The sequence below is a fragment of the Mobula birostris genome, chromosome 5 (genome assembly GCF_030028105.1).
Source record: "Mobula birostris isolate sMobBir1 chromosome 5, sMobBir1.hap1, whole genome shotgun sequence".
NCBI classification, from domain to species: domain Eukaryota; kingdom Metazoa; phylum Chordata; class Chondrichthyes; order Myliobatiformes; family Myliobatidae; genus Mobula; species Mobula birostris.
Genome location: NC_092374.1, coordinates 41,369,092 through 41,397,057, shown reverse-complemented (window position 1 = coordinate 41,397,057; position 27,966 = coordinate 41,369,092). Strand labels below are relative to the sequence as shown.

General features: G+C 39.5%; 1 protein-coding gene across 1 annotated transcript; it reads left to right on the top strand.

Moving 5' to 3' along the window:
* rcl1 (RNA terminal phosphate cyclase-like 1) lies at positions 1 to 27,773 on the top strand. The gene is made up of 9 exons (XM_072257957.1): positions 1 to 167; positions 6,156 to 6,227; positions 9,365 to 9,540; positions 11,190 to 11,264; positions 12,686 to 12,810; positions 14,711 to 14,836; positions 16,317 to 16,473; positions 23,285 to 23,388; positions 27,351 to 27,773. Exons 1-9 carry the CDS (start codon positions 32 to 34, stop codon positions 27,496 to 27,498), a joined length of 1,119 nt encoding a protein of 372 aa, XP_072114058.1. The 5' UTR covers positions 1 to 31; the 3' UTR covers positions 27,499 to 27,773.
* Positions 27,774 to 27,966: the final 193 nt, after the last annotated feature.

Sequence of the window (27,966 nt, the reverse complement as noted above, 5' to 3'; positions counted from 1 at the left end):
ATCCGGATGCACCACGTGCGCGGCCTGCAAGATGGCGGGCGGCAGCCGGACGCTGTGCTGGGAGGGAGCCCGCTTCTTGAGGATGCGACTCACACTTGCCACCTTGAGTGGCCGCTCGGTGCGCATCTCCGCAATCCGGAGCCAAGAGATGGAACCTGGCCTGCGTGGTGAGTGTGTGCGGCGCGGCCAGGGAGCACGGTGGGTGAGCGGCCGGGCAGCTGTGAGGGATCGCGGTGCGTCAGTCTCCGCACCGTGTTGTTCACCAAGCTGTGCTCGGTGAAGCCGCCGCGTGTTGTGACCTCCGGCTGTCTGGGGTTACTGTGGTTCGATAGTGAGGAGATGGTCCATTTGTTTCTCTTTCTTCCCCCCCACCCCGCCGTATTGTTTGTGAGGTGGGGTAACCAATGATTAGGCAATGATTATTGATGGACTAGGTGTGAATGTAAGAGGTGAAATTAATATACTTGCAGCTGGTGTGACATTTGTGGATGGTTCATATAGAATTTGGTAAAATAATGTAAGTATATGTACGATCTAATAAAACTTTAGTAAGGCCACAGCTGGAATATTGTGTTCAATTCTGATCAACGCACTAGAAAAAGGATGTGATTGCACTGAAGAAGGTGCAGAGGAGGTTCATGAGGATGTTGTCTGAATTGGAATACCTCAGCTATGAAGAAGAGACCTGGTTTGTTTTTTTTCTTGGAATTTCAGGACCTGATAAAAGTACAAATTACAGTATGCGACATAGGTAGGATAGACAGGTGTAAACATTTCCCCATAAGCAGCTGTGCTTATAATCAAAGTAATAGGTTTAAGCTGACAAGTAAGCAGATAAGAGGGAATATGACGAATGGTTTATTCACCAGAGGGTGTTTGGACTGTACTGTGTGAGAGGGTGATGGAGGTAGGTACTCTCACAATATTTAAGTATTTGTGTATCAGTTGTATCAACTTTTATCAGTTAATGGGGCCATTTAGTTCATTGTCAGCTCCTTAAATTACAGTTTGAGTATTTGCTCTCTTTAGCCTAGGGAAAAAAATCAGTTTCAATTATTTATTTGGTTTCCTTTACTAGACCTTTCCAGATTGTAACAGTCTACTGTATCAAAGACAATCTTATAGCCAATTAATAAATCAGTATTCTCTGTTTTGCTGTCACTGTAAACACTTTAAGTGCGCAAGTTCATGTGTGGGTTCACTACCTATTGGTGAAGAAATATTTTTCCAGCTCAGGCCTAGGGCCTCTGCCCCTTCCCTCTTCAGTCCTGACGAAGGGTTCCCAAAACGTTGACTGATCATTTCCACGGATGCTGCCCGACCTGCTGAGTTCCTCCAGCGTGTTGTGAGTGTTGCTTTGACCCCAGAGTATTTTGTGCTTACGATTAGCTGGGCCTTTATTTTGTGATTACAGCTGCTTGTTTTAGACACCTCAGCAAAGGGAAACAAGTTTGAGCTTATTGTTGTACAGCTATACACATGTATACAGGTAAATGAAGCATTATTCCTCTGGGGCCAAGATGCAAAACACAGTACATGTATTCATACACAGCACATATAGTTATGTTCCAGCACATAGAGTCTAAAATAACATTAACATGTCGCTGAGTAGCATGGTGTGCAGAGATACCGAAACAATTACTTGCCAGTATTTCTACTGTGAGTATAGGCAGAGACTGAAGACTTCAGCACCGGACCAGGGAGGCACAGGTCTGCTTTGAATTGGTGGACCGGACTGTGTTCAGGGAGTCATCTTTGAGCCTGGATGAATATGCCACAGTTTTCACAAACTTCATTGCAACCTGTATGGATGAGTGTGTGCCTACAAAAACTTGCTTTACATACTCAAACCAAAAGCTGTGAATGAACCAGGAGGTTCTTAGTCAACAGACTAGATCTGTGGCATTTAAGTCTGGTGATGTAGCTCTATATAAGAAAACCAGGTATGACTTGTGGAGTGCTATTTCAAGAGCCAACAAACAATTCCAGGAGAAGTTAGAGGCATGTCAACTCTGGCAGACTATTTCTTCCTACAGATACTTCCTACTTCCAATATCATGAATGGCAGCAATGCTTCACTACCAGAGGAGCTCAACATCTTTTACGCTTGCTTTGAAAGGGAAAATAAAACCACAGCTATGAGGATCCCTGCAGCATCTGATGACCATGTAATCTCTGTCTCGGAGGCTGACGTCAGGCTGTCTTTCAAGAGGGTGAACCCATGCAAGGTGGTAGTGCCTAATGGAGTACCTGGTAAGGCACTAAAAACTTGTGCCAACCAACTGGCGGGGATATTCTTCATAGAGAGTTTAGAAGTGGAGAGACTGAAATTTCAAGTTCCTGCGTTTCAATATCTGAGGACCTAACCTGGTCGCCACATATTGATCCAGCTTGTAAAGAAGACAAGATGGTGGCTATATTTCATTAGAAGCTTGAGAAGATTTGGCTTGTCAACTAAAACACTCAAAAACTTCTACAAATGCACTGTGGAGAGCATTCTGACTGGCTGCATCACCATCTGGTATGGGGCAGGGCTTCTGCATGAAGTCAAAATTATTTGCAGAAACTTGTAAAATTATTCAACTCCATCATGGGTACTTACTTGCCTCTGTAGTATCCAAAACGTCTTCAAGGAGCAATGCCTAAGGAAGGTGGCGTCTATCTTTAAGGATCCCCACCACCCAGCACATGCCCTCTTCACACTGTTACCATTGGGAAGGAGGTACAGAAGTCTGAATGCACACATGCTGATTCAGATATAGTTTCTTTCCCTCTGCCATCCGATTTCTAAATGGACATTGAACCCATGAATGCTACCTCACTACTTTTTTATTTCTGTTTTAGTGCTACTAATTTAACTTAACTATTGAACATATTTATCATGTATTCATTATACTGCTGCTGTAAAGTTAACAAATTTCACAACATATTTTGGTAATATTAAATCTGATTTTTATTATATACCTCGTTATGACTTGTCAGAAGCTTTTGTGTTCCAGTTAAATCACCTCACATTCTTCAAAACTCTAGGGAGTGGAAGCTAAATCTGTTTAATCTTTCCTTGTAGGACAGTTGTTATATCCTAGCCATGATCTAATAAACTTTTGTTGCAGTTCCCATATGACATGCAATAATGAGGTGGCCTACAGGGAAGAAGTCATCTCTCTGACACAGTGGTGTCAAGAAATCAACCACTCCCTCAATGTCGCAAAAACAAAGGAGCTGGTTGTGGATTGCAGGAGGAATGGAGACAGGCTAACCCCTATTGACATCAATGGATCTGAGGTTGAGAGGGTAAACAGCTTCAAGTTCCTCAGTGTCCACTGGTGGTCTGTACACACCAGCTGTATGGTAAAAAAGGTACAACAGCACCTCTTTCACCCCAGATGGTTGAGGAAGTTTGGCATGGGCTCCCAGATCCTAAGAACTTTCTACAAGGATACAGTTGAGAGCATTCTGACTGGCTGCATCACTGCCTGGTATGGGAACTGTATTTCCCTTAATCACAAGATTCTGCAGAGAGTGGTGCGGACAGCCCAGTGTATCTGTAACTGTGAACTTCCCATGATTGAGGACATTTACAAAGACAGGTGTGAAAAAAGGGCCTGAAGGATCATTGGGGACCTGAGTCACCCCTACCACAATCTATTCCAGCTGCTACCATCCGGAAAACGGTACCGCAGCATAAAAGTCAGGACCATCAGGCTCTGGGACAGCTTCTTCCAGCAGGCCATCAGACTGATTAACTCACGCTAATGTGAATGTATTTGTATGTTACATTGACTGTTCTATTTCTTATAAATTACTATGATTGCACATTTAGACGGAGACAATGTAAAGATTTTTACTCATGTATGTGAAGAATGTAAGAAATAAAGTCAATTTAATTCAATTCAATCTTTCCTTGAGATGGGGAAACATACCAGTACACAGTATTTCAGCTATGGCCCCACTATGGTCCTATTTAATTTCAGCATGATGGCTTTGCTCAAGATTTTATAAAATAACATTTGCTTTCCTGTCCGTACATTAATTTCAGGTTTTTCAGAGGCTGCTAAATCTCTGCAATTATGTTCCTCAGAGTTTTATAATGACACTTCATAATTTGAGATTCTATGAAAGAGCTTTGTTTGTTGTCCTGAGAACAACTGATCTTTTTATTGTGCTGTTTGTAAGTGTGTTTCCAGAGATCTGTGCTTAAATTCTAGAAATGAATTCACTGCTTCCTTGATGTCGAGTTTATTGTCGTAGGCATGCTTACACATGGTATAAATGCCATGAAACTAGTTTTTATTAACAGCTGCAGCACAGCACATTACAAACGTAATTAACATAGATTTTAAAAAACATAAATTATAAATAAAAATGAGCAGTGCAAGATGAGACCTACAGGTCGAACTTCACTAATTGCTACCTGTAATCCGGTTCCTTCGATAATCCGGCACTGATTATGCTTAATGTGATCCTTCTGTAATTCGGCATTTTCACTAATCCGGCACTCCTCAGGTCCCAATGGTGCTGGATTAGTGAAGGTCGACCTTTATGATATAAATGGAAACCCAGCTAGTTACATTTCTCAAAGTGTAGCAGTTCTGGTAGAGGGGGAAAAAACACATTCTAGTAGTATTGTATGCATTTTCAGGCAGTGATGTATTTTTGAAGTGCAGCCAGTGTTTATAAGGAAGCCACTGACAAATCGTGATAATTGATGTCTCAGCAGTGGCTTCGTGGTAAAGCTCTCATCAGCCTCTAAGGGTTCTGAATTTATAGTTTTCCAGAGATGGACATGCAATCCATGTTGATTCTTTGGTATAGTAAGTACCATGAGGGTGCCATCTTTTGGATGAGTTGTTAAACCAACAGCCCTCTGCTCCATAGGATGCCATTGCACTACTTCATAAAAAGATAGCAGTGGGCTTCTCTTAGCTGTGTTTATCGATTAACTAACATTGTCATCCGTTTGTTGATTGCTATGTATGGAATTGGGTAAAGTTTTTCTTTTAAGGATAACTGCTCTGTCAATTGGATAAAATGGTTAATATATTGCAGCACAGGAATAATATGTCCATAGCATATTTGATATCTATTGATCTTGGTCATTCCCTAAATTGTTTTATGAAGTCTTTCATGATTCAGAGATGCTTCTAAATTTCCAATGCATGCAATGCAATCTGATATTAAAATGTCCTTCAGGATTGGGAGCTTCCTGCTGCTGATATTTTGTACAATGTTTCCAGGATGGATTTGATTTGCAGACCTTTTTATGTAAGGAAATCATTGGTATTGCACAATACAAAATTGAAATCCAGTAAGTTAACTTTTATTTTCAGCCCACAGTGTATTTTTACCAAAATAAAAACACAGATGTCACTTGAATTTAAAATAGTAATTTTTGAAATGACTTGTTGAGAACCTTTGCTATTTTGCTGAGAATTTTCTGCACTTGTTGCACAACTGAAATTGAATACTGAATCCACATTGGATTCCTGTTTCTGGGGCATTTGAATTCTTAGGATCGTACCAATCTAAATGTACAGTTAAAGATGGTTCATATTGGAGAATTGGTATGTTCTGATGAAGATCGTGGAACTAAAATTAAAATGCTCTCTCCCCAAAGCTGCTGCCTAATATGCCAAGCATTTCCAACTTTTTATTTCCAACATCTTAAGCAATTTACTTTGGCTTTAAAGTTTGTGAGGAGTTGTTACAGATAGTGGTGTCTCTTTATTTGTGATGACCGGGAGTAGAAATTTTTATTTGCCAAAGGAATTGGTTTGGGTGTATTGTTGTCCCATACGGAGGTACAATGAAAAGCTTTTTGTATGTGTGCCATCTGCACAGATCATTCCATACATACGGACATCAAAGTAATGATTCTCAGAAATGAATAAGTTATAATGAGTGGTTCTGCTGAAGAGTTGCTCCCTTGACCTGTCAAAATCTCACTGGCAACCAGAGGCTTATGCAAGAGTTTAAACAGGCATGGTGGTATGCATTGTGTGTACTGGGAGCACTTTATGTAAACTCTGCAACAGGAACACCATGTTTTATATATAGTGCACTGAAGCAATTTTGGCAATATACACCAAAGAAATCTACACTCTAAAGTGTTTTATCATATCCAGCTGTCTTTGTGACTTTCATTGTATTTTCAGATTTCGAAGCAAGCTTTATTCGGTTAATGGACAAAGTAACAAATGGCTCCAGAATTGAAATAAATGAAACCGGTAAGTTCTGAACAAAGTTGAATGGACTTCAGCCTGAGCTATTCTCTGAATGTGAGATTCCTGCTCCCATCTGTTTTTGTTGTGCACACTATAGTTTATCAAAATCAGTAAAGCTTATTTGTATGAAATAGTGTAAAATGTATTTGAGAGTGTAGGTGTACGCTTTGTTCTCTCAGTTAGCTATAGTGATTTTTTTTTGTTTAAGAATAGCTCTTTCAATACAAGTCGTAAATCAGTTTGGATTTTGGTTATCTACTTATGGTTCATCGCTGTCCTTAGTTTGGGCTCTGAGATGGAACTAATGCATCAGCCAGAGCTCACAGGACTTGAACTCCAGGCTTTGACTGATGCATTAATGCTAAGATAATGTAGACCTTTGGCCATGCCATCAACAGACATTCCACCTGTTTCTCTGTATATGGTAGATCTTTTGTGTTGCTTGATTGCCCACCTTTCATTATACTTAATAGGTAATGATGAGTTGCCTTGAACTGCTGCATTCTTTCTGATGAACATACTCGCACAGTATCTTCATGCAGGTGGTGATGTTCTCATCTGCCTTTGTCTTTAGACATAGAGGTTACGTGCTTGGGAGGTTTTGCGTTTGAGAATGGTGCCCGATGCATGCAGTGTGTCATTGACAGATGGAAGATTGCAGATCCAATGTTGAGGGCTGTTTTGGCCTGGACGGTGCCAGGCATCAGGTGTTGGGGCTGGGTTAATTAGGGCAAGTGGAAAGTAGATTAAAGGTGAAAAAGATTAGTTTTATTTGTCTAATGTACATAGGAACAGTGAAATGTGTTGTTTTGGGTCTTAAGATGTGCTGCAGGCAGTCCACAACTGTCTGCATGCTTCCTGCGCCAACATAGCATGCCCACAACTTCCTAACCCTAACTTGTATGTCTTTAGAGTGTGGGAGGGAAACCCACACATTCATGGGGAGTTCGTACAAACTCCATACAGACAGTGCTGGGAATTGAAATCCCATCTTAGAGTTGGCACTAACCATGGGATCTGCTCCTGACTTGCGGCTTATAGACATTGGAAAGGCTTTGGGGGCATCAATTCATTCACTGTGAGATTTGCAGTTCAGGTCTGTTCTTGTGCCAAGATATTTGGCTGGTCTAAGCTTCCAGTCAGCAGTGACTCCAGGATACTGGTAGTGAGGGCAAACTTCCTAAGTGATCAACAAACTATTAAGCAGAAACACCTTAATTTCTTCTACAGTGCAATGATTTGTAATGTGTTTACCCAGATGCAATAAACAATCTGTTACAAGGAAGGGAGGAAAAGAATAGTTGACAATTGAGATTGAAACTCTGCATCAGTCCTGATTTGAGATTTTTGGGTTATGTCATAGGATACATTTTGAAATGTGGGGATTTCTCCTTTCTGCATAAAGATTTAAGCAAAAATAACATTTGGTTTAATTGAACTAAGTCAAAGAAACAACTAGGCCTAGGCTAGTCAGTTGACAAAGTTGCCAACATTTCTAAACTGAAATTTGGAAATGCAATGAACCACAGTGAAAGAATTTAACTTTCAATCTTTGTTGAAATTAAGTGTATTGTTTACATATCTTTAAATTTGAGGTAAACAGGAATATGTATCGTAAATCAAGAGGGTCATATTTTAAAAAGAAAGGAACCCACCAGGGGAAGGTGTTTATTTTTCAACTTATTCCTTTATACTCTGCAGAGTCTTTGCAGTATTTCTTTATTTTCAACCATTATGTTTCATGCTGCCATTTCTACCATTCATCCACCTCTTTTCTTCTCAATGGTCATTCTTCTACTTCTGTGTGTTTTCTTGTTTGGTTAGTTTATTAAACATCTAAAATTTGTAGTACTGTGGGATGGAATTTTAATTTTCGCTTTACCTTTCAAACTAGTTACTGAAGTTCACAGCACAAGTTATCAATACTTTGGCTCAATGATAATTTTACCAACCTGATTTGATAACTAATTTTGATATTTGGTAAATTAGTTTATTTTTGTCACATACTGAGGTAGTGAGAAACTGTTTTGTATGTCCACCAAAGAGCAATACATTTCAATATAACAATGTATTGAGGTAGTTCAAGGGAAAACAATAACAGAATGCAGAATAAAGTGTTATAGTTACAGAAAAAGCACTGTGCAGACAAACAAACTGTAAGGCGGATATGAAGAATGCTGTGGTTAAAAATCCATCTTACTGAGCTGCGGGCCACTCTGTGTTAGCAGTGGGATACAAGCTGTCCTTGAGGCTGGTGTGTCATGGCAATGGGTCTAAAGTGCATTTTTTTGTGGGCTGGAGGATAGAAAGTGGACAGCTTTGTTCTGCCTCGATCCATTTATTACAGTTGATCTGGGAGCACTTAATATTGCTGATGTTCATTGTCACAAGTGAAGAAGAGGGCTTGTTTCCCAAATGCCAGTCTCCCTCAATTTATAATAAAATAGCAAAAAGTTTCCTGAGCTTGGGATGTTTGTCCAATCTGATATCAGCTGAGTCATGGAGCTGCAAGATGAATTTGAGACTTCTCACCATTTGCCTGACTTTTAGTAGGCATGTGACCCATTTGTTGGTGGGAACGCTGTGCCACTTATCTCTAGCCAGTATTTAATCTTCTATTTTGTGATCCTTTGGGCATCAAATGCACCACGTCATTGCATCCACCAGTTTTTCTAATTTACTCTTAATCCACTATTTTGCCTGTCATCCTCAACCATTGGATCAATTATAGCTGATAAAGTGTACAGCATTTTCCCTATTGTCTGGCGAAACTGGGACTTGGCAAAAGTGCTCTTAAGATTTTTCTCCTTTCCTTTTCCTTGCAAACATGGGGAGGCTTGTTTGATGGTTTTTCTTGACAACGTGGCTCTGTTTGGAACATAGTGCCAAATGGGTGGGGTGCATGAATCTATCTACGTTGACAGAGTAATGCATGAAGGTGCTCATGTAGAACATGGATAAAAAGAAACAAAATAAATTCTGATGGGTCTCAAACCCAAGGCTATTGCTTCTCTTTCTATAGATGTTAGCTGATTTGTTAAGTTTTTTTTCAGTGTTTTCACTTTTTATCTCATATTGAGCATCCTTCAGTTACTCCTTAATGAACTCCTCATTTTAAGAGGTTATGTTGCTTCTTTCAGGAACTACACTGTATTACCAACCGGGTCTTCTGCATGGAGGGACAGTTGAACATGATTGCCATCCGCAGCGTTCCATTGGTTATTACCTAGAAGCCTTGCTCTGCCTAGCTCCATTTTGTAAGAGACCATTAAAAGCCATCTTGAAGGGTGTCACGAATGACCAAACAGATCCTTCAGTAAGAAAAAATTTTGAGATAAATATTGTTATTTGACTTATTCATTATAATAGTTTGAATTACTTTCTGTAAAAATTCGGCTAACGTTGATGTGTTTTTCCAGTTTGTTTGCAAGACCAGGTGTTACTATGTATCTCTAGTTGCCTTGAGGTGGTTAGTTTTGGATCTTGTATTTGGATAACTTGTTAGCCTACTTCAGAGTCAGATGTGAACTGTGAGATCAATTAATGGCCAGAATAACTAAGGTAGCCTTCAATGAGGGAATTAACAAATCATTTGGATTTCCTATTGGTTTCTATTTAACCAATGGATCATGTTGCAGTTCTGATGCCCTACCATATCTAGCCATGAATGGTGAGGAACAATTGGTTTTAAAAAATGGCCTGCTACAAGCAGCTTCATTGACTTAAATTCATTCCTAACCTCAGGTGTGAACCTATCAATTAAATGTTACCTCTGTGACAATACTGGTTTCCTTCAGGTACTCCGGTTTCTTTCTATATCACAAAGATGTGCCAAGAGGGTAAATTGGCCACTTTAAGTTATCCCTAGTGTAGATCATGAATAGGAAACTTGAGATTTAATGAACACATGACAAAGAATTAGTTACAAGGAAATAGGATTGATGATTACAATAGGTTCAAGCACAAATGGCGAATACAACTCTGATAATTAGATTAGATTCAACTTGCATTTTAATCTTTGCCTTAATTATTTTTGGTCCATTTTTATGCTGGAGGATTAAGGTTTTAAAAAAATGCACCATTTTAGATTATAACATGTAGTCCCCTTTTATGGTTATTTAGTAATGCATGCATTAAGAAATGATACATTATTTCCTCCGGTGTGATATCACAAAACACAGGACAAACCAAGACTGAAAAAACTGACAAAACCACATAATTATACATATAGTTACAATAGTGCACAATACCATAACTTGATGAAGAAAGTCTGTGAGCACAGTAAAGTTCAAAGTTTCTCAAATGTCCCACATCTCACACAGACGGGAGAGGGAAGAAAAACTCTCCCTGCCATGCTGACCATAATCCGACTCTGAGTCATCCGAAAACTTCGAGCTCTGATCAGCTCTCTGACACAGAGTACTGAGCACCATCTCTGTCCGAGCGATTCGACCTCTTTCTCGGTCGCCAAAAGCAGGCAAGGCTGGGGATTTTGTGGCCTACCCTCCGAAAGATTTCCGACCACACAGTAACGACAGCAGCAAACGGGTGTTTCAGAAATTTCTCCAGATGTTCCTCTGTGGTTTCACGTCCATTCTCCATCAAATCAGAATTGTCCATTTGGTTACTTCTCAAAAATGAACAAAATTAAAGAGTATTTGAAGCACTGTATATATAAATTTTCTTATATCAGAGAAGGTACAAGTTCTTTGCTCTTATGCTTGATGCAGTGGTCAAAAGAATTACCTTCTGATCATCTTCAAATTGAATTTGGCTTTTTCTTTTGTTTTAGCTATCTTTGTTAAATTCAACTAGCAATGGTAAAAGTTGAGAACTTTTTTATATATGTATGCATATCATTTGAAATTCTAATGTGTGCAAAATGTGCTATGTGAGCCATCACTATGTAGGAATATAGATCAGTTTTAATAATCATTTTAATACAATTATTTGTTTTCCTGTCAGGTGGACACTCTAAAAGCTACAGCACTGCCACTAATGAAGAGATTTGGTATAGATGGTGAAGGTTTTGAGTTGAAGGTAAGAAATGCTTCCTGATAGTGTGTTTCTTTTAAAGTGGAGCTTACTGCTTAATTTTTGATAATTCATGATAGATTTGAGCAACAGTTATTAAAGGGATAATTTTTCTCTCAGCAGAAAATAAATGCTGTTAATTGAGTATCAATTTTGTGCAGCTTTAACCCATAGAAATGTATAAGAATACCTTTTATTTATACATGTAAAGGATTTAAGCCAAAGATTAATATTTAATCCATTGGGTTAGATGTACTCTGAGAATTTGTGGGAAATTCCGGATTGATATTTCTATGCCTGCACTGTTCTTGAAATTGCCTTGGCCAAAGAACATATTAATTCTCGTATTTTGAATAGAAATCGCTGCTTCGTCTCGTGATAAACTTAATGGGACAGTTCCATATTGTTGGAGCATTTTGCATTTAATGAATAAGAACCTTGATAGGATGATGCACTTAAGTTTGAATACATTATTACAATTTTATTCACAAATACAAAAAATCAAGGGGAGAAAAATCACACTAGAATTCACTACAGACCCGATATATATTGCTTAATGATCTATGGAGGTTTATGTAAGTGTATGTCATATTTGTAGTTGACTTTTAGTTCCTCTCCAGAGATGATGTCTCCTTTTATAAACAGTTACCAGTTATAGATACAGTGGATTCCATTTAATTGGGAATAGTACATTTTGGCCCAATTAAGCGACCACCTGATTAGTCAGTCTCATAGAAATGGTTAAAAAGATTTTTTTTAAAAAGTCATACTACTGTTTAACTGAATAACAAATTAAGTATTTAAATGAAATATAGAACAAATTGGAACACTACAAATGCTACTACAGTACTATAAAACTGTTAGTTCCTAATAGCTACCAACGGAGGAATTCATCCAGTGTAATTAACAAAATCAATCAAAAGATTGTTAATTTTGTTAAATGAACAAAAACCAGTGCAGGCACCTTGTACTGATAAAGGACTGTCTTCATCCAGTGCTTTCGATTGCATCCTCCAAATATTCATTTTCATTGGACTATTCAAGATGATTGATACCTTCAAATTCTTCATAGTTACTAACTTGTTGAAGTGAAATTGTTTCATTTTCTCTCCCAGCTATTTTTGGTATCTCCAAGCCTGAATGATTGAAACTGCAATGAGTAAAAACAGTTCTGAATTGTCCTACTGCTTATTTCTTGACAACTTTCTGTGACAAAAATTACTGCTTTTTGAATGCAGGCACATGCAATTGATACTATTTCAACTTAATAGCAGCTTAAATGGATAATCAGAATGATTTTGCTGAAGTGCAGAAAGTGCATTTGGTATTATTTTCAAATATAACTTAATCCTCTAATTGTCAAGAGTTATGTGGCTAACTGATTTGGCTGTAATTTTATTAAATCTTGCTTTTGCTTGTTTGAACAGGTAGTCCGGAGAGGAATGCCTCCTGGTGGAGGAGGTGAGATATTCTTCTCATGCCCAGTGCGACGATTTTTAAAGCCCATTCAGTTAACAGACCCTGGTAAAATTAAACGGATCAGAGGTGTTGCGTATCCTTTCATGAAGACCCTATTCAAAACATGATTTTTTTCTTTTTTTTGTCTTTCTCTGGGGCCAATGCTTTAGAGGGAGAGGAAGTAGAGAAGAACTTGAATTACGGACACATTTTTTAATATTATATTTGCATGGATCATTTTAGTTTCTCAAGACTTTTCAAAGTACTTCCTAGCCACTGAGGTAAATTGTAATCATTGTTTTAATGTTGTGTGATGCAGTCAATTTGCAAAAAGCTAGGGTTGCCTGAACTACAATGAGGCAATAATTAATCACTTATGATAATCTTGTTGGATATGATGGATACATTGGGAGATTCTGCATGTTAATGAAACCTTTCAGGCCAGCTGAGAGGACAGATGGGCACAATTTAACAGTAAGTTCAGGAAACACACATCAAAGTTGCTGGTGAACGCAGCAGGCCAGGCAGCATCTCTAGGAAGAGGTGCAGTCGATGTTTCAGACCGAGACCCTTCGTCAGGACTAACTGAAGGAAGAGTGAGTAAGGGATTTGAAAGTGGGAGGGGGAGATCCAAAATAGGAGAAGACAGGAGGGGGGAGGGATGGAGCCAAGAGCTGGACAGGTGATAGGCAAAAGGGATACGAGAGGATCATGGGACAGGAGGTCCGGGAAGAAAGACAAGGGTGGGAGGGACCCAGAGGATGGGCAAGGGGTATATTCAGAGGGACAGAGGGAGAAAAAGGAGAGTGAGAGAAAATGTGTGTATAAAAATAAGTAACAGGTGGGGTACGAGGGGGAGGTGGGGCATTAGCGGAAGTTAGAGAAGCCGATGTTCATGCCATCAGGTTGGAGGCTACCCAGACAGAATATAAGGTGTTGTTCCTCCAACTTGAATGTGGCTTCATCTTTACAGTAGAGGCGGCCGTGGATAGACATGTCAGAATGGGATGTGGAATTAAAATGTGTGGCCACTGGGAGATCCTGCTTTCTGTGGCGGACAGAGCGTAGGTGTTCAGCAAAGCGGTCTCCCAGTCTGCGCCTGGCCTGCTGCGTTCACCAGCAACTTTTATGTGTGTTGCTTGAATTTCCAGCATCTGCAGAATTCCTGTTGTTTGCGTTTTTAAGTTCAGGAAGACGTTTTCCTTGCTCCCAAGTGCAATTTTTCTTATGAATCTCCAAAGGACCTACATCATTTTTAGCTGATATTTTTCATTTTCACATATTTATGTATTTTTATAAATCTATGTCGTGTTTATATCTGTTCTTGTTTCTCACCAGACCACACTTGTGTTCTTAACCTTTCCAATCAATGCTTTGCCTCCTTTAGTGAATTCCTGAACTTTCCTGTAAGTTTGGCTTCTTTAAATGTTAGCCATTGCATGCCATACCTTTTATTGCAAGATGGAAAAGTACAGCATATCATTACCAATTTACTACCCAGTACTATAGGTTTGCCCTTTAAATTTCTAAATCCTTTCTCATCACCCTCCAGTCAAAGTTGGTATTAAGTTTGGTCTCATCCTGATTCAAACGAAGCCCTTCCTAATTGAACAGCTCCCTATTACCTCAGTATTAATGTCAATGTTTCACATCTCATCCCATTTATCCCATTTAGGTATTTGAAACACATATTCAATTTGTTGATCTTATTCACTCTATCCTAATTTGTACGTGGTTTGGATAATAATCCAGAGATGATTACATAAAGTGGTTTTGGTTTGTTTTGTTTGTGGTTCGTTGTGGAAATGACCTATTGAGCTCCTAGAGAGCAGAAAGGTAAGGTAGACAGTGAAGAAAAATTTTATTTTACAGATATTAATAGCATTTGAATCATGAATTACAGGTATAGTTATTATTTAAAGTGAATCAAAGCTATAATCTCTTGTTGATTTCAGTGTTTGCTGCTGTATAAATTTCCTTCACTGAGAATTCAGGTACTCTGTCAGGGTTTCTCCACAGATGGCCAACAGAATTGTTGATTCGGCCAGAAGTATTTTAAACAAGTTCATACCAGATATCTACATCTACACTGATCATATGAAAGGAGCAAATTCAGGAAAGTACGTCAATCAGATGTGGTGGGAACATTGTCTGAATTTTAAGCTTGAATTTTAAAAATGCTCATCAAATAACTTCATGACTTTTGTTGAAATGCAGTGGATGATAAAAGTAGAATACTATTACTGGTGCAATTGAAACTTCAAACAGAATTTGATATTTGAAAAAACTACAAACTCAAGAAATATGAAATAAAAACAGAAAATGCAGACAATACTTAGCAGCTCAATTGGCATCCACGGAGAAAGAAACAGTGTTAAACTAGGTTGCCGATCTTTGTGGATTTTGATAGGCCATTGTACTCAACCATTAAATGTATTTTGCTCTTACTGCACTTGCTGCCCAACTGGCTGAATATCTCCGGTATCTTTTGTTGTCATTTGTTTTGACATTTTGTTTTCCTTTGTACTGGAATCTATCCCTCCCATATTGCTGTTGTGAGACTGTGGTTTAAAAAATGTGGTTTTGACTGTTCTCCATAACTATTTTATGGATACTCTGGCAGTGTATTTCCCAAAATAGGTGGATTTTCTTTCAGGCATAGGTTTTATTTAGTACCATTGCTTATGTTCCAGTGTTGGACAGCACTTCCTTCAACTTCTTTGAAGCAAAAATTCATGATCTCCTGGGAAATGTAGCAGAACTCAATTTATATTTTTAAAAATATTGCAATCCAAGCTTGATTTATAATCTCTGAACTACTAACACTGTTAGCTTGGAGTACTTTTGCCTATTTTGTCTAGATTGGTAGAAGAGGGATATTGGGAGAGAGGTAATGGAAACGAGTATTCATAAGAGACTGATGCTGGAAACTTGGAGGAACTCAGCGAGTCATAGTAATGCAGCACAGAGACGGGCTGCTTGCCCCAACTGGTCCAAGGCATCCTCTCTGCTAGTCCCAGTGTCAGATAGCATCTATGGAGTGAAATGAACAGTTGAGGTTTTGGTTCAAGAGAGAAGAATGGGAATAATGCAAGAAATTGTTGGGGGGGTGTGGGGGGAGAATGATGGATGCTGGATTGAAGGTGAGGGTGTCCAGTGGAAGGAAATGTGGGTGACTGCAAATGGAGAGAGTAGGAGAGGGGAAAAGGGTGATGTGGACCAGTGAAAATGAGGGGTCAGAGGAGAGTGGTTATCAGTCATTCAAGAAATCATTATTCATTTCATGAGGCAGAATATGTGGTTCCTCTTATTCTGCATCTAACCTTGACTTGGCAGTGGAGGAGACATTGGACAGACATGTTGATGTGGGAATAGGAAGTGGAATTAAGTTGGCTGGCCACTCAGAGACCCCAGCTGGCATGGTGTATGAAACAAAGGTGTCTGATGAAGTGGATCCCCTATCTGCATCTGGTCTCAAAACAAAAAGAGGGAGCACCAGATGCAATAATTATTACTGAATTGAATGTTCTGGTAGAGCTTTCATATGGAAATGTGATCTAAAACCTCTGACACAAAACTTATAATGTGTTTATATTTTAGGTCCCCAGGTTTCGGCTTGTCTTTAGTGGCAGAAACAACAAATGGAACGGTATTGAGTGCAGAGCTAGTTTCAAATCCTTCGGGCCAAGGGTCACCTGTCTTGCCTGAGGACCTTGGGAAGAACTGTGCAAAGTTGCTTTTGGAAGAAATCTATAGAGTAAGTTCCTGTTCAAAGTACTGAGGGCCCTCATTTCAGTATTGGCATTAGGGAGGGCAGTGTGGGATATATGGAAAGGAAATGATTCACCATAATACAAAGCTGCTTGCTAGCTGATAGCTTCAATCAGCCAATATGCTTTCAAATCTTTAAATTACATTTCAGTTCTAGCATTTTGGTTCCTGCTTAAGGCTGAGATCTGCACTTGAATTTAATTAATGTATCGAGGTTAGAGCAACACAGCACAGACCCAATCCCTTTGATCCAACTGATCCATGCTGACCAAGTCCCCTTGGCTTCAGTCCCTCTCCATGTACCTATCCAAGTGCTCTTTAAATGATATTATTGTACCTGACTCAACCACTTCCTCTGGCAGCTTGTTCTGTGTATTCGCCACCCTCTGTGTCCCTCAGGTCCCTCTTAAACCTTTCCCCTCCCACCTTCAATCTATGCATTATAGCTTTGGACTACCCTACCCTGGGGAAAAGTCTGTTGCCAGTCATCTTACCTATGCCTTTCAGAACTTTAAGCACTTCAGTAAAGTCCATTAAAACTGTAATATATTGGAGCAGAGTTAGGCCATTTGGCCCATTCAGTTTTCTCCACCATTTCATCATGGCTGATCCACTTTTCATCTCAGCCCCAATCTCCTGCCTTCTCCCTGTATCCCTTCATGCCCTTACCAATCAATCTGTCAAACTCTGCTTTAAATATACATAAAGACACTGCCTCCACGACTACCCGTGGCAACAAATTCCACAGATTCGCCACTCTCTTGTTAAAGAAATTCCTCCTCATCTCTGTTCTAAAAGGATGCCTCTTTATTCGGAGGCTCTGTCCTCTGGTCTTAGGACTCCCACCATAGGGACCATCTACTTCACATCCACTCTATCAGGACCTTTCACCATTCAATGGGTTTCAATGAGGTCACCCCTCATTCTCTAAATTCTAGTGAATATAGACCTAGAGCCATAAAACTCTGTATGTGACAAGCCATTCAATCCTGAAATCATTTTTGTGAATCTCCTTTGGATCGTCTCCAGTTTCAGCACTTCCTTTTGAAGATAACAGGCCCAATACTCCAAGTGAGGCCTCACCAGTGCTTTATAAAGTCTCAACATCACATCCTTACTCTTATATTCTGGCCCTCTTGAAATGAATGCTAACATTGTATTTGTCTTTCTCACCACAGACTACAGGGAATACTGCACATGGACATCCAAGTCTTTTTGAGCCTCAGTTTTTTGTATTTTCTCTCTATTCAGAAAATATTCTACCCTTTCATTTCTTCTACTAAGTCCATGACCATACATTTCTTGACACTGTATTCTGTCTGGCACTTCTTTGCCCATTCTCCTAATATAAGTACTTCTGTAGCTTTTCTACTGCCTTCTCTACAAATTTTTGTATTGTCTGCAAACTTTGCAACAAAGCCACCAATTCTGTCATCCAAATCATTGATTTATAATGTAAAAAGAATCGGTCCCAACACAGACCCTTGTGAAACATCACTAGTCACCGGCAGCCAGCCAGAAAAGGCTCCCTTTATTTGCAGTCTGCCTCCTGCCAATCAGCCACAGCTTTATACATGCTAGACTCTTTCCTGTAATACCATGGGCTTGTAACTTGTTAAGCAGCCTTGTGTGGCATCCTGTCAAAGCCCTTCTGAAAATCCAAGTACACAGCATCAACCAATTCTCCTTTGTCTACCCTGCTCATTATTTCTTCAAAGAATTCCAACAGAATTGTCATGTACGATTTTCCCTTGCACAAGTCATGCCAATGAGTGCATGTTTTATCATGTCTTCCAAGTACCCCAAAACCACATGCTTATCAATTGACTCCAACATCTTCCCAACAACTGAGGTCAGACTGACTGGCCTATAATTTCTTTTGCCTCTTCCCCCTTCTTAAAGAGGGGAGTGACATTTGCAATTTTCCATTCTTCTAGAACCTTTCCAGAATCTAGTGATTTTTGAAAGATCATTAAAAATGCTTCCAGAATCTCTCCAGTTACCTCTTTCAGAACCCCGGGGTGTACACCATCTGGTCCAGGTGACTTGTCTACCTTAAGACCTTTCAATTTCCCAAGAACCTCCTCCCTAGTAATGTCAACTTCACACACTTCATGACCCCTGGGATCTGGAATTCCACCATATTGCTCGTATCTTCCACAGTGAAGACTGATGCAAAATACTTATTCATTTCATCCACCATTTCTTTGTCCCTCATTACTACCTCTCCAGCATTGTTTTCCAATGGTCTGATATCCACTCTTGCCTCTGTTTTACACTTTATGTATCGGAAGAAACTTTTAGTATCCTCTTTAATATTATTGGCTAGCTTACTTTTGTATTACATCTTTACTTTCTTAATGACTTCTTAGTTGCCTGCTGTTGGTTTTTAAAAGCTTCCCAATCCTTTAACTCAGGGGTCCCCAACCTTTTTTGCACCGCGGACCGGTTTAATATTGACAATATTCTTGTGGACCGGCCAGGGGTTGGGCGGGGGGGGGGGGGTGGTGTTCAAGTTCAACAGTGCGTGACAGGGAATGAGGAAAGGTGCAGCTGACTCGTATCGTTTCATATCGCCAAATCATACTGTTTCCTCGTGGCTCGGTAGCACATCTTTGCGGCCCGGTGGTTGGGGACCACTGCTTTAACTTCCCACTAATTTTTGCTCTATTATATGCCCTCTCTTTTGGCTTTTATGTTGGCGTTGAGTTCTCTTGTTAGCTGTGGTTGTGTTATCTGGCCTTTGGAATACTCCTTCCTCTTTGGGATGTATATATCCTGTGCCTTCTGATTTTCTTTACAGCCATTGCTGCTTTGCCATCATCCCTGTCAGTGTTCTTGTCCAATTAATTCTGGCCAGCTCCTCTCTCATGCCTCTAGAATTCCCTTTACTCCACTGTAATACTGTTACATCTCTTCAGATTTCAGGGGAAATTTGATCATATTGTGATCACTTACCCCTAAGGGTACTTTTACCTTAAACTCTCTTATCAATTCTGGTTCACTGCGCAATACCCAGTCTGGAATAGCTGACCCTTCAGTGTGCTCAACACGAACTGCTCTAAAAAGCCATCTTGTAGGCATTCTAGAAATCCCCTCTCTTGGCATTCAGCACCTACCTGATTTTCCAGATCTTCCTGCATGCATTTTCTATTTCCCGTTGTAATTTGTAGACCACATCCTTCTGTTTGGGAGTTTATTTACACCTCCCATCAGGGTCTTTTTACCTTGCAGTTCCTTAGCTATATGCACAATGATTCAACATCCTCTGATCCTATGTCACCTCTTTCTAATGATTTGATTTCACTCTTTTTTTTTAACCAAGAGAGTAATGCCACCTCCTCTGCCTACCTGCTTGTCATTTCAGTACAAAGTGTATCTTTGGACATCAAAGTCCCAGCTATAATCTTCTTTCGGCCATGTTTCAGTGATGGCTGCAACGTACATGCCAATTTGTAACTGCTACAAGTTCATCTGCCTTATTCCATATACTGCATTCATTCAAATATAACACATTCAGTCCTGTTTTCACTCTTTTGATTTTTGTCTGCCTTTTGCATTGCAACTCATCCTGTTGACTGCATTTTTGCCCTATCATCAGCTTCTCCTTGCTAGGAGCCTCACTATACATTGCTTTTGTTTGTAAACCAACTTCCTCATCTTCGGCACTATTGCTCCAGTTCAGCACCCCTTTGCCAAAGTAGTTTAAATCCTCCTGAACAACTTGGGCCAACCTGCCCATAAGGATATGTGAACCCCTCGAGTTCAGGTGTTCCTCAAAAGTTCCCAGTGATCTATAAATCTGAACCCTTGACCCCTGCATCAGTTCTTCAGCCACACGTTCACCTACAAAATCATTGTATTGTTACCCTCACTGGCGCGTGGCACAGGCAGCAAACCTGTTTTTCAGCTTTCTACCTAGCTCACTAAAATCTCTCCTCAAAACCTCCTCACTTTGTCTATCTATGTCATTGGTGCCAATATGTACCAGGACTTCTGGCCACTTACCCTCTCCCTTGAGAATGCCATGGACCTGATCTGAGACATTCCTGACCGTGGCACCAGGGAGGCAACATGCCATGTAGGTGTTAGAGAGCCCACAGAATCTCATCTGTGTTCCTCTGACTATGTAATCTCCTATCAGCACTGCAGTCCTCTTCACCTCTGCTCTTCTGAGCCGTTGCACCAGTCTCAGAGCCAGAGACCTGGTCACTGTGGTCCCCGCGGTAGGTTGTCCCCTCAGTAGTGTCTAAAGTTGTGTCCTTATTATTGAGGGGAATGGCCACAGGTGTACTCTGCACTGGCTGTGCAATTCCCTTCCTTCTCCTGACAGTCACCAAGTTACCTGTTTCCTGCAATCTCTGGGTGACTACCTCCCTGTAGCTCCAATCTATCACCACCTCATTCTCCCGTATGAGTCAAAGGTCATAGAGCTGCAGCTCCACTTACTTGATATGTTCTCTTGGGAGCTGCAGACTAGAAGTCTCCCAGACTTGCCACATCTCACACACAGTACACAATACTGCCCCGTGGAGCCACTCTCACTAAACTACTGTGCCCGAACAGATGAGGAATGAACAAGTAAGAACAAGCCCAACCTTGATGAGCCAAAGCCACTCTAAACATTGGCACGCAAAAGAATGGCTGCTCATTCAAGTTGTCCTGCATTCCAAGAAATAAAGATCTAGCCTGCCCAACCTCTTGCGATAGCTCGGGCCCTCTAATCCTGGCAATGTCCTCAAATCTTTTCTGCACTCTTTTCTGTAACAGGTTCACTAATCTGTACACAGTACTCCAAGTGCAGTCTCACCAACAGCTTGTGTATCTGCAATATAATGTCTCAACGTTAGTGTGCTAAATGGCTTTATCATCACCCTGACTATCCATGACACAGAACGCGGCGGAGGCTAATTCTCTGGATTCTTTCAAGAAAGAATTAGATAGAGCTTTTAAAGATAGCAGAGTGAAAGGATGTGGGGATAAGGCTGGAAAAGGGTGCTGATTGTGGATGATCAGCTATGATCACAGTGAATGGTGGTGCTGGCTCGAAGGGCTAAATGGCCTGTTGCACCTATTGTCTATTGACACTGCTTTCAATGAGCTATGCACTTGTACTCCTAGGCCCCTGTGTTCTCTTATAGTGCCCCACCATTCATAGTACAAGTTCTATGCTAGCTTGACTTGTGCATCATATTTATCTGTATTGTAATCTATTAGTCCTCTTTGGCCTGCTTCTCTAACTGATCAAGATCACTCTGTAATCTGCAATAACCTTTTCACTCTCAAACAATATTGGCTTGTAGTTTTGCAATAATATGTGGCTGCACTTTGCATTTTTTTTTTGGATTATTCTTGAGCCCTAGGCTTGAAGTCAAGGCATTGTATTAGTTCTCACCAGTTGCCCTAAAGTCGTTTTCATCCACCATCAGTTTTTTATCCTCCCTCCTTTTATTGAATGGCTGTAAACCTGTTTCTAACCTAGAAAACAAGTGAGTCATCTTAACGTAACATCTAAAGTACATTGATTAATTCAGAATGCAGTGTGTTGCAGTAAATACATAACTTTAGGTACAGGCTGGAGATCTCCCAGATTTCCCACATCCCACACGCAGTACAAAACACCACCCGTGGAGCCGTTCTCACTAAAGTACTGTGCCCTCACAGATGAGGAAATGAACAAATAAGGATGGAAAGAGAGAAAGTTGCCAGATACTTTACCTTGCCCAAGCCTGATCCCACCCAATATGCATTACCTGGATAGGAGCGGAGAGCTTCATCATAAAATATTTCAAAGGAATTAGTTATACCATCAGTATTTTATTTTACCTTAAAGCAGTGGTTGCTCTTTGGCTATTAAAGTCATTTAAGCGTGAATCACTTTGTGTATTTAGTGCCACGTGTTGAACAGATCAGATCATGATGGCATGGTCTCTTCTCTGAAAGGCATTCGCTTTTTACAACAATCCAATCAGTGTATGGTCATTAATAAATAAAACTAATTGATTCTTGATTATTCTCTGACTTTAAACCCATAACCTTCATGGTGAAATTTTGACATGCATCTCTTGATTGTTAGTCAAAGACTCTGGGTTACTCATCTTGTAACTAAAGCTGCACCACTACAGTACCCTTTCAATAGGAATTAACTTCATCCTGGGTGCAGTGCATTAAATGTTTTTTAATTTGTTTAGGGGTAAATGGGTTATTGGGATGAACCTAACCTCACCTTCAAAAGTGCAATGTTGTCCCTATCTCAGGCTTTGATAAAGGGTTTCACCTGTACAAAGCATCACTCCCTGGTGCAGTGTTAACTTTAATTATTGCAGTGCATGTTGGTTATCATCTATGGATTAGATGACATTATTAAACAATGTTGAGAGTGCATTGACAAACATTAGCGGCACTTCAATTTTAATGTAGTGTGTTTGTTATAGAATCAAGCACAAAGTTCTGTATACTGCTTAGATTTTAGACATCAGAGTCAGGTTTATTATCACTGGCATGTGTAGGGAAATTTGTTAACTTAGCAGCAGTGAAATGCAATACATGATAATATAGAAAGAAAAGTGAAACAATTACAGTAAGTATGTGTATTAAATAGATTAAAAAGTGCAAAACAAATAATACATTAAGAAAAAAGGTCGTGTTCATGGGTTCAATGTCCATTTGGGAATCAAATTGCAGAGGGGAAGAAACTGTTTCTGAATGGCTGAGCGTGTGCCTTCAGGCTTCTGTAAAATACCTCTTTCTAAAGTAATATTGATTGTAACTTGCATTATTTTTCTATGTTTGTACAGGGTGGCTGTGTAGGTTCAATAAATCAGAGTTTGGCCCTGCTGTACATGACCCTTGGACAGCAGGATGTTTCAAAACTTCAGATAGGTCCACTGTCCCCTTACACGTAAGTAAATGCCTCATAATGCAGTGATATGACAGCAGTGTATTCTGTGCCAAATGGATTAGTTTGCTTCTGGTGCTTTCTTGTTTTGGTTTTCAAAATGTTCCCTCAGCTTGGAATTTGGAGATTGGAAGGTCTGTCCTTTTTCAGTTATCATGGTACCGGTGCTGTTTCTTCAAGAGGTACAGTACTGTGATAACTGAAGAGTGACAGTGCCATCGCAAGACTGCTGACTCTGAAGGGTTACTCTTCTCACACTTCGGGATGGAATAATGTCAGGCAAATGCCAGTGTGGCAGGCTTGTGTGCAGGGAGTAACTTCTGCTTTCTCTGGTTTGCGAGATCTTGAGATGAAATACTGTAGGAAAGTGTCAATTGCTTTCGGTTTGCCATGTGGTAAGCAGGTGGGGTAACTCCACCAAATGGAAAATTTCATATTTCTAGATCAACAATAGGCTTTATGCTCACGCTTTTTCTTAAAAAAAAGGTATGCAATGTAGTGGGACATTTTCTTAAAGAACTCATTCCACTGAAATAAATATCGAAATGCAGTTGTCACGTGACCGGCAACAATGAATATCAATTGAGTCAGGTTTTATAAAAACAAACATTTATTAAACTCTGATCAACAATAGCGAAAAATATTCAAACGACTAATTTAACCGGAAGTTAACTGCTATATGGCAACTCAGGAACAGTTCTTAAAAGGGTAAATTCGAACACAGTTCTTAGATTGGTAAATTTGAAAGTCCAAGAGATTTATACAGTCAATTAGGAGGGACTTTCCTGAAGTAAAGAATTCCTCGAAGACGTGTCGTTACTGCTGATCCCAGCTGGAACCTGCTTTGTCCGCAGGATTCATGAAGACGGAAATAAAATGGTTTAAAGGAACTGACCTTTTCCACTGGCGAATAGACACTGCACTATCCTTCCTACTTTAGCAGGGAATATCTCAGTTGCAGGTCACTTTTTCTTGAACGAAGATTCAATAAAGGTCAATCCTCTCCAAAACTGCCAAACAATATCAGCTTTACTTGACTCGGTGAATTCCTGTATTTTGGTAAGGTCTTCACTCTCCAATACTAGTTAGAACTCCACTTTAAAACAAAACTGCGTCATAAGCTGTATACGCAGCAAAATGGAGTATCTAACACAAAACTAAACTGAAAACTAACTGTGTAACCAGGGTTCTCCCTTTTATATACCTGTTGAGAACAGGTCATGTGACCTCACTGGCAGGAAAATTACATCATGTGACCTCGGCAAGACCATTACATCATCCTCATAAGACTGTCACAAGATATCCACGAAGAGTAACACAGTGAACCCAACCAGAAGAAAAAAATGAGTTGCTGCTTGCAGTAAGTTATTATCAAAAACACAGAACCTCAAAGGAAGGTTAGTACTAACTTGCAAATGAGAATTGGAGAAACTTGAATATGACAGAATTAAAGAGAAAGAAGGCTGCATGGAATAGTGAATAATTGGGTAGCTTTTCAAAGAGCCAGTTCAGCAGCGCACACTCCATCTGTTTTTTTTTGCTCCTTCTGTTCAAATATATTGTCAAAACCATGTCCTCTTAAGTAAGGTTTACTGTAAAGTTTTTCTAGTGTTAACCCAAGGAGTAAATAATTTTCCAGTACACTTCTAAACTAAATGAAAGCAAAAGTCCACTTGTGTAAAAACCTATATCATACTTATTAATCATTGATAGATTCAAACCAGCACAAACTGAATTTATCATAATTTAATGCTGAAAGGCTTTGCATTAGAAAATTGAAGGGTCATGCAAATTTACTTATGAATGGTGAAATGTCTCCATCCACTTATGTCTTTAGTTTACCATGTACACTCAGTGGCCACTTTATTAGATACAGGAATGGAACCCAGGCTGGTGTGCTGCTTCTGTAGCGCATTCATTTCAAGGTTTGACATGTTGTACATTCAAAGATGCTCCTCTGCACAGCACTGTTGTAACACATGGCTATTTGAGTTACTGTTGCCTTCCTGTCATCTTGAACCAGTCTGACCATTCTCTTCTGACCTTTCTCATTAACAAGACATTTCTGTTTTTCACACCATTCTCTGTAAACTTGAGAAACTGTTGTGCATGAAAATCTCAGAAGATAAGCAGTTTCTGAAATACTCAAACCACTCCATCTGGCACCAACTGTCAGTCACTTGGATCACATTTCTTGCCCATTTTGATGTTTGGTGTGAGCATGATAATATAGGAAAAGAAAATTTACAAATATGTATAGTAAATGGTTACATTAAAATAGTGCAAAAACAGAAATAATATTTAAAAAGTGAGGTAGTATTCATGGGTTCAATGTTCATTTAGGAATTGGCTGGCAGAGAGCAAGCTGCTGTTCCTGAACCTACCTTCTAATAACTTTAAATTCCCAACCTTTAATTATGAATTTTTCTGATAAGGGAATAGAAATTCCTAATTGTCCTAACTCGACCATGTAAGTTCTATACACTACCATGAAATAGCCCTTCAGCCTCTCATCTGCTGTTAAAAAGCCAGGAATTCTTTATAACTAAATGCTTCCAGCACACATCATTAAACCTTCTCTACCCTGGCTGTTGTTCTATGGCGTCAGTAATGTGGCCAGAACTGCATTTTCCTTCTCTAGTGTGGTCTTGAAATGAGATTTGTGATGGTGAATCCCACCCCTCAGCCATTAAACAAAACTAATTCTGTGAATAGACTTTCCACTCTGCTCTTTCTATAGTCTTCCCTGCTGGCTTGGCTTGGCTTTGCTTTAAGGCCCATGGGAAAGTGATTCTGCTCTCTGTTACGGGGTTAGTGAGGGATTTCCATCTGGTCAGTCTTTTACTGATACACAATTGCACTGCCATCTTCCATGTTGGTTTACAAAGTTTCCTTTATTCTTGCACAGATGTTTTAGTTCTCATTTCAGGTACACCATTTAGTTGCAAGAGAAATACGGGCAAAGACAAATTTTTATCTTGTGATTAATAATATTTGTGCCTCTTTACAATACTGGAACATCTGTTTTATTAAAATGCTTTTTTTGGGTGCTTGTTGGAAATGAGGATTTACTTATTACTCTAGCTTCTCACATCAGAAATATGGAATAAAGGTATGCCTGGTTTATACAGTTTACTCTGAAATTGTTTTATCCCATTGCTGCAGAAATCCAGGGAGGTTTCGGTTTCTATTTCTGGCATAGGCCTGAGTTGGCAATGATATCTACCACTCCAAGGCTGTTCCTGTGTCGCTCAGCAGACCCTCTCATTGAGTAGCTTCTTCTGCAGGTTCTCTGGATTCTAGGCTGGGGTTCTTGTGGGCTGAGCTGGTTTTAAACTTGGTGTGAGTACAGCAGCCTCATTCAAAGGAGCGGGCAGAAATGGCTGCTGGGAGAAATGTACAGCATTTTAAGTTAGTTTCTATGTCTTAGATTTACTGTGTGAATGTTTTATCTTTGTCATTTAAATGTAAATGTAATTTTTCTAACTGTTGTTTGATTCTCTGCAAGTGTGAAGCTCTGTGTTTGTTGGGACAAGGTGTCCTAGGCTCCCAGTGAAAGACTATAACACTGAAACAAACTGTATCCTGAGATGGGGAACCATTAATTTTTGGGCAAAACAGGATCTACCTCATTAATTCATTGTTTTCTTTAATAGATAATTTAAAGATCTAATAGTGAGATTAAAAGAACATTGACCAGCAGCTTTAAATGTTTATCTGAAGGGAGTGCTTGAAAAGTAATTGGGGTTGCAAATGGCAAAGTTTGTTATCTTGATGACTTGACAAATTTCCTGCTGATACTTTTAATTGGGAAATTCTTTTTCAGTGTCTCTGAACTTTGCATTTAGCAAGCCAGTTGTTGGATGGAATTTTGAGATTATGAACCATGTTTCTCCTAATGTGATAGTAAAACAGTAGGAAAATGACATAACTGAAATATGTGACTTTTAAATTTTTTCTTAAAGGATTGAGTTTTTGCGTCATCTGAAGAGCTTCTTCCAAATCATGTTCAAGATTGAAACCCAGCCCATGGAAGAAAGGAAAGGTGGAGAGAAAGTGCTAATGACTTGTATGGGAATTGGTTTCTCAAATATCAGTAAGATTGTCACGTAGGAACAGCCATTGTTGAATTTCTGTTTGAGATGGTTATTTTTATATTAAAACATTGGAAAACCTTCACCCAGAAAAGTTGTCTGAAATTTTATACACTTTATATAAAAAAAAAAAAAAATGAAGTGGTCTTGCAGAATTTCTGGAAGTGAAATTGCCTTTTTGAAGAGCTCCTTGAGATCTAGAGGGACCCAAGAACATGAATAAATCATTCAACTGACTTGAGCTTGTTCTGCCAATGCTGAGCATGCACCTTAACTCTTATTTACTTGCCATATGTCCCAATACCTTCACCCAATAAAAATCATCTAATTAGTTGTAATGGCTTTTTTTAAAAAATAGATATATTCTCAATGTTTTTGGTAGCTTGGGGTGAATGAGGTGGGTTAGTTTGGGAGGTGGAATTGGTTGATAGATTTATTGTTCCAAAGACTTTTGAAGTCTATTTTGGGAAAAAATTCTTGACATTAC